The sequence below is a fragment of the Octopus bimaculoides genome, chromosome 10 (genome assembly GCF_046866305.1).
Source record: "Octopus bimaculoides isolate indiv1 chromosome 10, ASM4686630v1, whole genome shotgun sequence".
NCBI lineage: Eukaryota > Metazoa > Mollusca > Cephalopoda > Octopoda > Octopodidae > Octopus > Octopus bimaculoides.
In genome coordinates, this window is record NC_142937.1 from 64,938,975 (window position 1) to 64,953,974 (window position 15,000).

General features: G+C 32.0%; 1 protein-coding gene across 9 annotated transcripts in view; it reads right to left on the reverse strand.

The window, feature by feature from the left end:
* LOC106877715 (uncharacterized) overlaps positions 1-15,000 on the reverse strand; it is a 61,530-nt gene that overhangs the window by 319 nt on the left and 46,211 nt on the right. For 8 of the 9 annotated variants that reach the window (XM_052971251.2, XM_052971247.2, XM_014926673.3 and 5 more), the window contains 2 exons: positions 4,333-4,823; positions 1-972 (listed from right to left, as the gene is read on the reverse strand). The exon at positions 1-972 is cut by the window's left edge and continues 319 nt beyond it. In XM_052971251.2, coding sequence (XP_052827211.1) covers positions 647-972; positions 4,333-4,708 — 702 coding nt within the window. In that variant the 5' untranslated portion in view covers positions 4,709-4,823 and the 3' untranslated portion in view covers positions 1-646. Of the gene's footprint in view, positions 973-4,332; positions 4,824-7,323; positions 7,427-15,000 lie in introns of those variants that run through there. The other variant, XM_052971248.2, reaches the window with a different exon arrangement.

A 15,000-nucleotide genomic window follows, 5' to 3' on the forward strand; every position in this document is an offset into this window, starting at 1 on the left:
CACTCTTTTCAGTTGGAAGTTTAGCTGTTCATTAACAGTGCAATATTTACAATTATTTCTGTTACTTTGATGAGATTGACCAATATATAATGAAAAGTTTAGACGAGCTTGAACCTCCTGGTTATCTGATACATCGGTTTATTGTTTTATATTCCTAATTTCATAACAAATCAGATAATCTCTGATATTTATGATATATTCACAAAATCTGCTAATAAATTCCTGTCTATATGCATCGTACACTGAAATGTGTAACAGAAAAGAAAGCTGTTTTTTTTTTTAATTGTGAAATCCTTTATCAATACATCCAAATAACGAAGTTTTAATTCATACAAGAGAATAAAAGTCGTCAGATTTTTTTATCAATTACTTTTATTTTATATTTCCGTAATATATGCGTGACTTTCTCTCTACTTCGGTGGGTTTGGAATGGATGAATGTGTTTCCTTGTGTACATCTAGTTATGTATATGTGTGTGCATGCATGGATCCCTATGTCTGTTTTCCAACATGCATCATTGTGTCTGTTTTTCAGCCTGCATTAAAATGCTCCTGAGCCCATGACTGCAAAAGAATGGTGATATTCAGCTTTATTCCTCTAAACCATGTTCTACAATCAATACAACTTACTTCTTCAATACCGGTCGTCAAAGTTTTACAGTTTGGTTGGCATTACGTTTAATACTCTGTCCATGTACAGGTGGAAGCTGGGAAGTCGTTTGCCGTGAAGACATTACTGGTAAACCAATACTTTGGAATTCTGACTGTAAACGCTGCCGGACTGCTTTAACGTTGTTTGAATGCTTCGGGATACTTAGTGAATCCCATATGTTTCGTTTCTCATTCTTCACTTGACTAGATGCTTGTGTAGTTTCATTGCCATCATTTTCTGCTTCTTTGTTATAGTCAGATTTATCTGAATTTTCAACAGTTATTCCTATTCTCTTACTTTTTCCATTGGATTGAAGAGTATCTTTAAAGGAAGAAGTGTAAAGCGAAAAATTAGTTTATACACGCATTCAAAATACGAAAATGATTTTCTTTACAACTTATAATGAGATTATTTTAAAAAGTTACCTTAGCATAATGAAAGTGTATCTTATCAAGATTTTATTTTCTATTCTGGTAAATTATTATGTTCTTTTGAGAGTTTGTACTGCTAGTTCCTTCACATTTATTAACTTAAACTACTCATTTCAAGAATGAAGTAACCCAATATTCAGGTTTTAAAATGTGCGAGATGTATGAATGAAAGTATAAGATAATCGAAACTTGTTCTAAAGAATTAAATTTTAGAGCTTGTTGTCATAACATCGATAAATAGCAAGGAAATATATAATTTTACATTTTACATGTTTAGTAATGTCACAAATGTTTTCTTTATAATATTGATTTCAAATGTTGGCACAAGGCCAGCAAGTTCAAGGGAGGGAATATGTCGATTACATCGACCTCAGCATGAATGAAAGGATGAAAAGCAAAGTTGACATCGGTGGAATTTGAACTCAGAACGTACAGATGGACGAAATGCTGCTAAGCATTTTACCTGGCGTGTTAATAATTTTGCTGCCTTATTTTGTTCATAATATTAACTTCACACAGGGCGTTGAGCTGCCAGAAACGTTAGCACGCCGGACAAAATGCTTAGCAACATTTCGTCCGTCTGTATGTTCTGCGTTCAAATTCCGCCGAGGTCGACATAGTCTTTCATCCTTCTGGGGTTGATAAAATAAGTACCATTTGGACACTGGGGTCGATGTAATTGACTTATCCCAGGCCCGAACTTGCTAGCCTTGTTCCAAAATTTAAAACCAATATAACTTCACTTTGCTTAAATTCTACAAACAAACTGCTTTTCTCTCTTACCATTTTATACAATAAGGGCTGTTGTGATTTACTGCTGCCAGTGTACAGGTAGAAGCTGGGAAGTTGTTTGCTATGAAGATATTACTGATGAACCAATACACTGGGACTCTGACTGTGGACGCTGCCGGGCTGCTTTAGCGTTGTGGCATTTAGCTCATCAAATGACACTCATTTGGATCTCTAACTCTAACTCTAGATTTTTCTGCTGTTGTTCTTGCTGTTTTTCAATAATATTTAGTTTGATATTGATTCCATAAATTTGTTCAGTTTTTAACATTTGGAAATATTCCACAACTTTACAGGCTTGTAGGTAGCCCCAAAACGATACTATGAAACGATACTCTAAGATGTTCTAAAACGTATGTTTAAGCTTTGCTGAAGTAAATAATTATTTTATTTAAAAAATCTTTTGTCCTTGTCTGACTTTCTTTAATTACTGTCACAATATGATCTTTTGTATAGTCATTAATCATTACATTCATTTAAAAATACGATTTGGTGACATAACAATAAACTTTCTACTTATAAGTAACATTTGTATAAAGGTTATTTTTAAAATAGAGATCGAAATTAAACTAAGTATAATTATTGCTTGCAATAATTTTATCTGGTGTCAAGCAGAAATGTCGCAAATATGTGCCATAAACGTTTTACTGTTGCGTTTTTTCTTTCTTATGTAATGATAAATATTTAAGGAAACATTTCAGCATTAAACAGATTCTGTATCACCGTCATGTATTGACTACTCGTTCATTAAATTTTCCTTTCATTTCCTTCAAAAGTAGAATGCTTATCGTTATGTAGAGTAGTCGAAAAGACAAAAGGTTCAAGAACATCTTGACAAGCTTCAAAAAGGAATTCTGGAAATATGAGGAGACAGTCAAACAGAATTAATCTAACACCAAACCTTATTTCTAGATCGACACGCATGATTTACGTATAATACCAGACCTAAATGAAACTCCACCTGAAATAGAACATCTAATTAAATTTAAAAAGGTAGAGGAGGTCGTGCAAGAAAGCATTTGGATTTGTATATTTTTGTGGGGAATATGCGAGTCGAGAGAATAAGTAAAAGCCAGTAATATGATTTGAAACGATGCAAGATTTCTTTTCAAAGGGTAATTGGAGTCACTAGGCTGCAGTCTAATGATTGAAAAGATAATAAAAGATAAGTGATACTGTGTGTGTGTGTGTGTGTGTGTTTATCTGATTTTTATGAACCTAAAATATAGAACGCAGTGTTTCTTGATTTCTTGTTTGCTACATTAGTTCCTGTTTGCTATATCATTTCAGTTTTCTATTACTATTTATATTTTTGAGGCATGAAACAGATATTTGGACTGCATTATGTTATCTGAATGTCCATAAAATTCTATTTCAGAAATCCAACCATCTAATGATTTGAAGATATTTGTATTACATAAAAAAGCAACATCGATGCATGTAAATTCCTGCATAAAACTTGAGATATTCTATATAATATTACCTTTCATTTATACAAAGCTTATACTAGTTGTATGTATTACAGAGATGCTGACATGTTACAGACAGAGAATGTTCTTTCAATGTCTTCTATTCTTTTGAAGTGGCATGGACTGCATGTTGGTTTCAAAGATTTATAATAAGTCTCCAGGCATTATTTAAACGGCTGGAGTATTGTTTAAATTTTCACGTACTCACATACATAATGTATTTTGACTCTACATCTCTCGCTCTTTTCCTTCTCTCTCCCACTCTCTCTCTCTCTCACTCTCCTTCTCTCTTACACACACATATATATATATATATATATATATATATATATATAAAGAGAGAGAAAGAGAGAGAGAGAATTTGACAGAGAAGGAAACGAGAGAAAGGGACATCGTATCAAGCTAAAAAGAGAATTAAAGTGCATGAGAAACAGTGCGAAACAATATTAGAACGGCTCATCAAATTTGCCACTTGGTGGAGCGAAAGACAAATATCTCTTGTAATTCGCTTCAATAGGATCTTTCGTCTTGAATAAAACAACAGCTACGAAATCCTGACATAATTCTGCCAACTTGGAATAAACGCTGTATCATACCAATATCCAATAGGGTTTATTTTCTTGTATTGCTCACATAATGAGCAAATTTGACTATTATTTATTTAGTAAATCATTTTTTATACCTTTGGGCTGTTTAACCACAAAGCATTTTATAACGTGATATTTCCTTATTCAGACAATTGCTTACCAGGATATTTTAAAAATCCATTTGTAAATCATTAATTGACTTTATAAATTACTGGGATATACAGATGAGCAATTATTTATGTTTACACCCCTACAATATTTAATAACGTTTAACGATACAGAATGATGCACGCGCCCAGTTTTCCATGTGAACAACATGATATAATGCTTACCAATCCATTGCAATCCCTAGTTAATTTAGTTACGTAATATATGTTGCTTAATTAAATATAAATCAAAACTTACTTTCTTTCGGATTGTTAATGGAGCCCTGAGAAAGTGCTTCAGGCGTTGAAGATTCGACCATTTCATTGTATTCAGCCATGTTAGTATCAATATGAAGTACACTTGTCCGCGCCTGAGCAGACACTGTCTGTTCTCGCGATATTTCCAGTAACTTCTTTTGTAAATGGTCGCTTTTTGCTACAGGAGCAGTTCCACTTTGAATTTTGTTACGGAGACGCTTTGTCTCAAATGAAATATCTCGAAATGTTACTTTCTGAGCACGTTCGACATCCTTCAATTCACGGCTAAGTCGATTGTCCGCACGTACATTATTTCTCAAAATGGTATCATCGTATTCTGATCTGGACACTGAACCGTACTTCTTGCGGTTTGACATTTTCTCCAAATAACGTTTCTGATGGGAGTATATTTTTTTGTGTTTTATCTGAATTTGTTCAAAGGGTGTTTTAAGATATCACGTTCTGTAGTTGTGAAAGAGAACCACATTTCTCCTGAAATAAATATAAGTAAAAAATTTTTAAATTTAAGTATCCATAAATTAATTGAGCAAAATGCTCGCTGCAAAGAATATTAAAAGTATTAATAGTTTACTTTTCTCCTTACGTAAACAGTACTTACCCTAATCCCAATTGTCCGTCTAATCAACAATTTTATTGATTTCAGAGAAGCTGGAGATGTGACTTTTAATGTTTATTCCTAATTCTCTGATATTACGCTGTGATTTTAAACATTTTAAGTCAACAAACATATTTTCATGTCTTATGATTTTGTTTTTTTTTCTGTAGAAATATGTAGAAAATCAGTAATACAAATTATGAAACTTGAGCCCATTCAGATTTTCAGCATAGTACATGCATACATACATATGTGGTGCGTGTATAATTTCCACAGTTATACATCTCAGTAATTTACTGTCTAAATTATGTAAATTTTCACTTGAAGACCTTCCCTTCATTACTTAGGAAAATACAGTAAAAGTTTATTACACATAAAAATATCAAATATAACCGGAGCTGTCTTACTCTGTACAAGGTTGATTCTTTCTTCTATACATGATACAGTGATTAAAATATTGGTTAGTAACTGATAACATCTATTCTTTCTCGAATAATTATTTCTAAGAATCTTCTTTAAATTTTTTACAATAAAATGTAGACATTAACTTGGTTATATTTTTCATGTGTCTAGCAATTGTGAGTGATTTAGCTAACCAATTTATACTCCAAATTGTGCTAATTCCGAAGATACTGTGACTTCAATATTGTACATATACACACTGGCATTTTTTTCATTATATTAGCAAATATATAGGTGCCATTGCTTTCCTGAAGAAGTGTAATAAGACCAAAATATATCCATGTTATGGTAGATGCAAAATAATTTAAGATTTTAATGATATTCTATTTCTGATACTGCATAATTATTTAGAATTAAAATGTTAATGCTCAATAAATCGAATACATTAATACTGCGATAGTAATTAATAGATAGGTCAGAATTTGATTAAATGTGTGTATGTGAAAGTATGCATATATATATATATTATACAATAATAATTACATTTTATTTTAAAAGACAAATATATATATATATACATATATATATACATATATATATATATATATATATATATATATATGGGAGAATATACAAATAATAACAACAGACGAGGACCGGTGGTGTAAATAACAAAAGTATATATTAGTATGACGCTCGGGAATACGGAAAGTCTTTGACGTTTCGAGCTACGCTCTTATATATATATATATATATATATATATATATATATATATATATATATATATATATATATATATATATATATATATATATATATATATATATATATATACATATATATATATATGTATGTATGTATATATGTATATATATATTCTTTTAGGCATAGATTGTTTGGAATGGTGTAATGTTTTATATATTGTGAAAAAGGAGGTAGGTAGAGTTTTGGATAATTATTTATATATTACGTTATTTCATTGTTTTGGAACTCATCAGCGGGAAGCACCAGGTGACCGCATATATATATATATATATATATATATATATATATATATATATATATATATGCATGTTTTTTATGTATGTATGCATGCGTGCTTATATGTATGAATATATATGTATACATATACATATATACATACATGCATGTTTGTATGTATGTATGTATGCATATATGTATGAATATATATATATATATATACATATACATATGCACATACATACCATACCGAAACAAACATTAGTACTAACTCAAATATATGCATGCATACATAGCTATAAACACATAATACATAACTAAAATTTATATTGTGTATATGCATGTGTTTCTCTCCATGTTTAATTATATATTCGTTTTTCGGTATAATATTCTTATAGTCTGTTTCGAGCGATAATGTTCCTAAATTCTTGCTTATCGACCTTTCCAGACTTTTCAAGCGCATTATCAAAGATATGAAGTAGTGTTGGCTTCTGTATCTAGAGTGGGAAACTTTAATTTATGTAGGCTTTACCTCCAGAATTTGAACGTTAGAGTTTTACTACATCTGGCATGTATTTTGGCTCTTAAAGTCACATGTATTAATATTCTTTTTGTCAGCTATATTTTTGCAGATTTTTCTAAAACAGATTTTTTTTTTCATTACATCTTGTGAGGATTTAATGTTACTCGCTTGTAGAAATCCCCGTTATAAGGAATAGGATGATATTCTTAGATAATTTATATATTGTTTAAACAATTATGAATACAAAGAAATGAAATCGTGTGTTATTCGCTTAAATTATGTTATTCGCTTAAACTATGATCTATAGACAAAATTTACATTTTAAAGAATCCGTTATAGAATGCAGATGGGTGGGGATGAGAAGTAACGTTTATTTTAATTTGCTGATAATTATATGAAACATAGGAATGTATTCCGTTACCGTTTCCAACTGCTGGCAGAAACCTGTGCCTAATTAGAGAACACTTACAATTATGTTCACTGAACTGGAAACTTGAAGATGTACACGGGATATTTCAGTGGTGTTTTCAATATCTTGTGAGGTAAATTTTGCTCACGGATATAGCGGATTCATCTCGATGACTTCAGTTCTTTGCAACAGGAATTTAAATGAGATATAATTTGAAGTTGACTTTCAAATAAAGTCATTGTGAATAATAGTACTAACAGTGTTAGTAGTAGCAGCAGCTGAAGAAGAAGAAGAAGAAGAAGAAGAAGAAGAAGAAGAAGAAGAAGAAGAAGAAGAAGAAGAAGAAGAGGTAGCAGCAGCAGCAGCAGCAGCAGTAGTAGTAGTAGTAGTAGTAGTAGTAGTAGTAGTAGTAGTAGTAGTAGTAGTAGACTAAGATAGGTATTCAAATTTCAACTTCCCTTTAAAACTAAATACATCTAAATACTAAATGTATCTCGTTCACAATAATCAAAAGAGATAGCCGTATAATTGAGAAAAACGTTAGCGTATTATTTATTTAGAGTAAGCTTACATTTTCCTAAAAATGTAAAGAAATTAGCGGTTTTTAACTAATGAGAATATCTGCAAGATGGAATCTAAACTTTTATTCCATGCAAAATTTCTTATCAACGATCATATATTGATTGTTTTTTCATCGCTATTTGATTATTTTAAATAGATAAAGAGAGATATGTGATGTCAGTTCATGTTTTAACAATGAATACTTAACTTAATAATTTAAGGTTATTTTCTCGTTTACGTTATTTTCTTATTCAAATTTAACGATGGTTTTAAAATAGAAATAAAGGAAATTCAATATTGTAAATTTTTTCTTCAAAAATGATTTAGATAAAGCGAAATTCCCATATATTTAAAGCATAACATTTTTATACGATTATATATTTTTACATTTAACCAATCATACACTGGTTTCGTTGCACTGCTATTTTTGTAATCTAGTATTTTCCTAAGTTGAAGGAAATGTTTTGTAATTAATCTATCATATATATCCATTAGCGTGTTTTAGTGTATTTTTATTCAAATATCACGCGCTTGCTGACAAAAATTACCTATAATTATATTTTCAACATTTATATCACTGAATTTATACAAGTATTTGATATAAGCAACTCGCTGTAACTATATACTTACACAAGGAACTTTCAGAACTCTATACTTCTAATAAATTTCTATTAGTAATCGATAAAAAACACTTGTAATATAGATACATTTTTCATATATTCATATATTTAAAGCTATATATTTACCATTACTACCAATCGTACAAATCACCATTCACTCGATGATTTTATATTCTGTTTATATCAATTTTATTGCATATTTTATTATACAGTAAGGCGATGAACTTTCGGAATCGTTTTAGCGTTCAAAAAATTACTTAGCAGTACTTGTTGCAGAATTTTTACGTTCTGTGTTCAAATCTTGCTGTGATCAATTTCGTCTTTCATCTTTTCGGGATCGATAAAATAAAGTATCAGTCAAATATAGAGATCGAGGGTACCGACTATACCCCTCCTCTCAAAATTAGTGGCCTTGTGCTTTCACTAGAAACCCTTTTATGTATATATACAATATATTCTGAGTATATTATGTGTTAATTTTCTTGTGCTCACTTAGTTAAATTTACTCCCTCTTTTACATATTTTTAGCGTCAACTATATTATTCTCTCGCCAACAGTGGTATCATAATACCCCTTAACTTAGCTGGTAGTTTTATAATTAGAAGGGAAGAATGTGGTTTAGCACCAAAATCTTGGTAATTACAATTCTAAAAACTGTATATACTACACTATAAATATCTGTTCCATTTTTCATGCGACATTGCTTTATTATATCTCTCTTCCTTTCATCAAGAAGCTATTACTTGTAATAAACTACTGGGCATCGCATTTTTTACTCTACTGAAGATATTTTTCTTGTGCGTGTCTGGCTTCCTATCACTGTATAACGTCTGTTGTCATCTACTGAATGCTATTAACTATACTTCGAATGCCTACGTTATCTGTTATTAAGTCAGTTGTCAGCAATGACCCATCAGACCTACAATCTAAACTGTTCCAGCGATGAATATTATTTCTTTTATTAAAGAAATGGATCCAGAATTAATTTTTGTAAAGAAAGTGAGATATGATTAGACGGAGATTTTGCTTCTATTTCCAGCAAATCGAGGGACCATATAGAACCTCTGTTGTTGAGCCAAAGTGGTAATATGTAATGGTACTCTTTACCAAGACAATAAGGCAGCGAGCTGGCAGAATTGTTAATGCATCGGACAGAATGCTTAACGGCATTTCTTCTAGATCTTTATCATTACGTTCTTATTTCAAATGCCGCTCGAGTTTAACTTTGCCTTTCATCCATTACGAACAGTACGAATAAGTACTAGTTAAGTACTTCGGGTCGACGTAATCAATTAATTCCACCCCCTCCTAAAATTGCTGGTCTTGTATCATAATTTGAAACTATTGTCCTCTCATTAATAACATTCTTCCCTTTACTTGTTTCCAGCCTTCAAACTTCAATCCCCAGAAAAAATATAATGATAGCAACAGTTATTTGCTTTAACTAAAAAAAGAAAAATAGAAACTGACAAAAATCCTATGCAAATTCCATATCATATTATACGATTACTATGATGCCCAGAACATTCTAATATTAGCTAAATCCAAATAGTTGCTTAAGAAATCAACTGTCGTATAAATTAGTATCAGACTATAATTATATACACAGAAGATATTAGTGCATTTGGTGTTTTACATTGCACTCTACGTAATCATACTTGTACACGAAATGTACAGCACATTTTCGAGCGTACAAGTAAGCAGAAGAATTCTTAGTCTCAAACACGCGGACGAATTCTTAATTTCATTGTGTTAGTAAAGACGTGTAATCCCCAAAGATAAATTACAACAAAAACAAATAAAACAGTTTTAGAAAATTTTGTTAGTCATAAAATTCTTAAAATTTGAGGCACTAGCTACTAGTATCCCTTAGTAATGTTTATAGGGTAGAAGGATGTTCTCGACGAAAGAGTGAACGGATCCGTTATATTTTCATCTGTGGTCATTTTACGTTACACGCAGCATATAAAAGATTTAAGACACTTCTTTTTAGCTTACTTTCCCGAACTCTACCTATTATTGTTTCTAAGAAAATATTGATTCAAATTTTTGCACAAGTAAGTTCAGTGGGGTGGTTAGTCATTTACATCGACCCCATTGCTCGACTGGTACTTATTTTATTGACTTTCAAGAGGATGAAAGGCAAAGTCGATCTCGGTGATATTTGAACGCAGAACGTTAAGACAAAGGAAATGCCGCTAAGCATTTTGCCTGGCGGGCTAACGCTCCTTCCCCCTCACTGCCTCTGTTTCTGAGAAATGTTGTAAATAGAGAGTTAATATAGTCGATTCAGAATATGTGCATGACCATCAATCCAACAACCATCTGAGTGAAACAAACGTTATAATAAAAATAAAGCTCATACGTTCTAGTCAATGCCAGAGAGTAATGAGTCGATATTATTAAAGCGTCTACATATTCAGAGGTCAATGATTTATGTTTCTTAGGAAAGAGAAGGCGACAAATGCCAAAGAAAAGAATAAGGTTGATATTCATTAATGTAGGAAAAGCACGTTCAACTCTGCTGGAGAATTTACTTGCAAACATGAGAAATGACACTTTATAGTATAAGAGTCTTCTAAAACAAACAACACTTTCTTTCACACATTAAGTTTTTATTTTTGTTGTTTTTTTTTTTGTTGTTTTTTGCTGTTGTTTTTTTTGTGATTTCTTTGCATAATCTCCGCTGAGAAGATTTGCACTAGCCATACATTGTCAAAATAGTCCGTGTAGTCAGTCAACACAAAGCATATCTCGAAAATATTTATTATCCCTTACTGTTGCTCTTCCAATACTTCTTATATTTTTTCAGTGTTTTGTATATGTAGTAAGCATAAAATGCTAAGGACATTTAGGGCTTTTCTATGGGTATAAGTGATTTAAAATAAACGCCATACCTCATCTAGTAATGACTGGAATATACTTCCAAAAGATTTACTCACGATGACATCAACAGAAATGTTTCAAAGCATTTTGGAAATGTACATGTTAGAATTATCTGATATCATACCAGACGTTTTACATATTACATTAATATTTATATTTAAAAAATGTTGTAAGGTATACAAGAGGTCAACGTAACATTCTTAGCCTCAGATTTGTAAGCAAACACTTGAGCCAGCACAGCCAAACTTAGAGTTTTGAAAAGTAACCAAAAAAAAATTAATAAAATTAAACCATATCTAAGAAGTAAATGGTTTCTGATTTCTGTATAGAACAGGGAATCTTTACGAAGATTTTGAAAACAATAAAGGCAGTAATTATGTCGGTTCAAATTAGCCATTTTACAATACACGCAGTCTTGAAATGCCGCTTTTGCCAACGCCCAGATGGAATTTCAACTCCGAAATTTAAAAGATATAATACACACAAATTTTAAGCAAATATCAAAGTGATTTAAAATGATAGGTCTCATAGACAAGAACTGGGAGAAAAAGATTATTCAATTGAGTTTTTACTTCTAAGGCTTACACATTTTTACATGAAAATAATATATGAAAAACATACCAAATGTGATTTACGTTCAATGATATGATAATAGTATTTAAGTGGGGTTTTTAGCCTTCTGGTATAGCATCGCATACACCAAGATGTCACTAGATATTAACATGCAGAAATGGTTCACATCTGAAGCAACTATCATAAAACAAAGAATGAATTGTATTTATAACCTCTAGATGATAATATTGTTATGAGCTTATAACAATATATACAGGATGCAGATTGCACCAGTGACCCGGCGGAGAATCTGCCTGGGGTTAAAACGGTAGTAACGTCGAACAGCTATATTGATGTGGCGATAAATATCACTTCTTAGTATAGTTATTGAGATTTTTCTAACTAGCTACTTTGCTTGTTGCAAAATCGGTGACCGATGATCGCTTATTTTTCTATATATTGCGAGCTGAAGCGAATCCTACTATTTCTAGCAGTCGGGTGCTCACGACTCAACATGGACACAAGTAGCCCGAAACCGTTCGGTTTCGTGAGCCCATCGCCTGCTGGAGAATTGCAAGGGTTCGCTTCCCTGCTTGCAACATATATGGTGTCCGCCTGGGTTTAAAATGGTAGTAACGTCGAACAGCAATATTGATGTGGCGATAAATATTCTTAGTATAGTCGCTACTATAATCTCTTATTGACAGTTTTCTAACTAGCTAAATTTGCTTATATATACATTCACACACACACACACACACACACACACAAGTAATTCACACGCAGCTGATATACACAGCTGACACACATACCCATGAATACCACCCGTACCCGTTGGTAGACACACTCTAGAAAACATGCATCTGCACCATCGGGGTTATGCCACCAGCCCTCACTCATATGCCAGCTTGCACGCAAATACTCGCAAATATACACACGCTCGCACGTATATATATATACATATATATATATATATATATTAACACAGGTGATTGGAAAATTTGTGGGTTTTATTTATTCACCATTACACGTCTTTCATTTGCTGATAGGAATTACAAAATTGTACGTTTGTTGAAAATATATAAGATACCTCCTATTAGAAATTCTTGGGACAAAGAATCGGACAACACAAAATCTACACTTGGATGACGTGCATAAGCATATAATTAGTAATCCGTGGCCTTTAGATAGTTAGAGGGGGGAATCAACTAATATAGAAAAGCGAGAGTGGGATAGAAGATGAAATAATAATAGTATACATATGCACAATTATGCATGTGCACACACATATATACGTATATATAAATATATCATATATACAAGCACATACATACATATTTACACACACACACACACACACACACACACACGCACACACACACACACACAGATATATATATATATATATATATATATATATATATATATATATATATATATATATATATATATATATATATATATATATATATGTATGTATGTATGTATGTATATATATATAGTAAGCTGGCGCAAAGGAAAAATGGAAAATCTTAATAGATTACTACGTTCGTCTGATAGTCAAAAGACCCTTTTTGTTATTTATTTATGTTGTAATTGTACAATTATTTTCCTGCTGTTGTTTGGCCGAAAGGCGTTTGTCCATTGTATTCGTATAATTCTTTTTCTGTTGCACTTGCATTATTATTTCATAACGTTTTGTTCGTCCGATAGTCGAAAGACCCTCTCTGTTATTCATTTATCTATATTCGTATATGTACAATATTTTCCCCTTCTCGTGTATAGTCGCAAGGCGTTCTGTTGTACTTCTATAATTCTAGCCTTCTCGTTTTTGCTAACGTTCTTGTTTTGGTTCGTTTGCCTTTCTCAGAGGTTTAATGCTTTTTGCTTAAGTCCCTGGCGCTCGCCGGATTCGAGTAGTCTCGGAGTTAATAGAGAGCGAAACTACAAGGACTTCCCGGACTCAGACTGAGGAGGAAATCGGCTGCGAACGATCTGTGTATCTTGCTTTGTCCTGTTTGCCGTGTTATCCTATCGTCTATTTTTCCGCATGTGGGTGTTTTGTTGATTTCCGCCTTATTGTGTTCTTTCTGTCCTACCTTTGATTTGCGTATACAATCATATATATGGCCGCAGTCAAATGAGTGAAACAGGTAAAGGGATAAAAGAATATATATATATATATATATATATATATATATATACGTACATACATATATATGACCGAGTCAAATGACTGAAACAAGTAAAAGAATTTGTAATAACTACTTAAGAATTCGTCGTCAAAGAATTCTGTATGTTAGTACAATGCTCAACAAGAAGGTAAAAATGCATGTATATATGCATGTACATGTGTGTTTATATAAATACATATGTCTGTGTCTGTGCATGTTGAAAGTGTGTGTGTGTGTGTGTGAGAGAGAGATAGAGAGAGAGAGAGAGAGAGAGAGAGAGAGAGAAAGAGAAAGAGACGAAACAAAAAAGAAAAATAACGAACGGAAGAAAAGAATTTTCATTTCATCAATTGTGGAAATTGTGAAGTATTGCGGAATTTTTGGTGCTTAAGATAGTACTACATACCCTTCGCTGCATCAACAGCCATAGATACGTCTAGAGAGGACACGGGAAAAAAGAAACGAAAAACTAGAGCCAATTATTTAATAATGGTACCAAATAAGTGAAGGCGAAACATAAAACTTGGAAAGCATTTGAATAGATAAATAGATAGATCGAGAAAGACAGACAGAGAGAGAGAGAGAGAATTGTAAAAATAAAACAGGAGGGAAATAACCAATATACAAAACAATATACTACAATCTGAGCACCTGAACAAAGAAATGTGAAGGGAGCAAGAAAATACTGAAATATATATTCCTCTTTTTTGATCGAAACAATATGAAATAAAACAAACCAGTGTGTGTGGAGGTGGGAGGGGGTGTCCTTCGATGGAAGGAAAATGAGAAATTATATATTTAATGTTTGTCTTAAATCAACGACAGAAAATAGCGACAGGGTTGAGAAAGGCGTGCATAGATCACATTAAAATTTCGGAGTGTTAGAAAGAAAGTGGGAAGAAAGTGTGTGCTAACAAACACGTAGACATAAATTGAATGGAGAG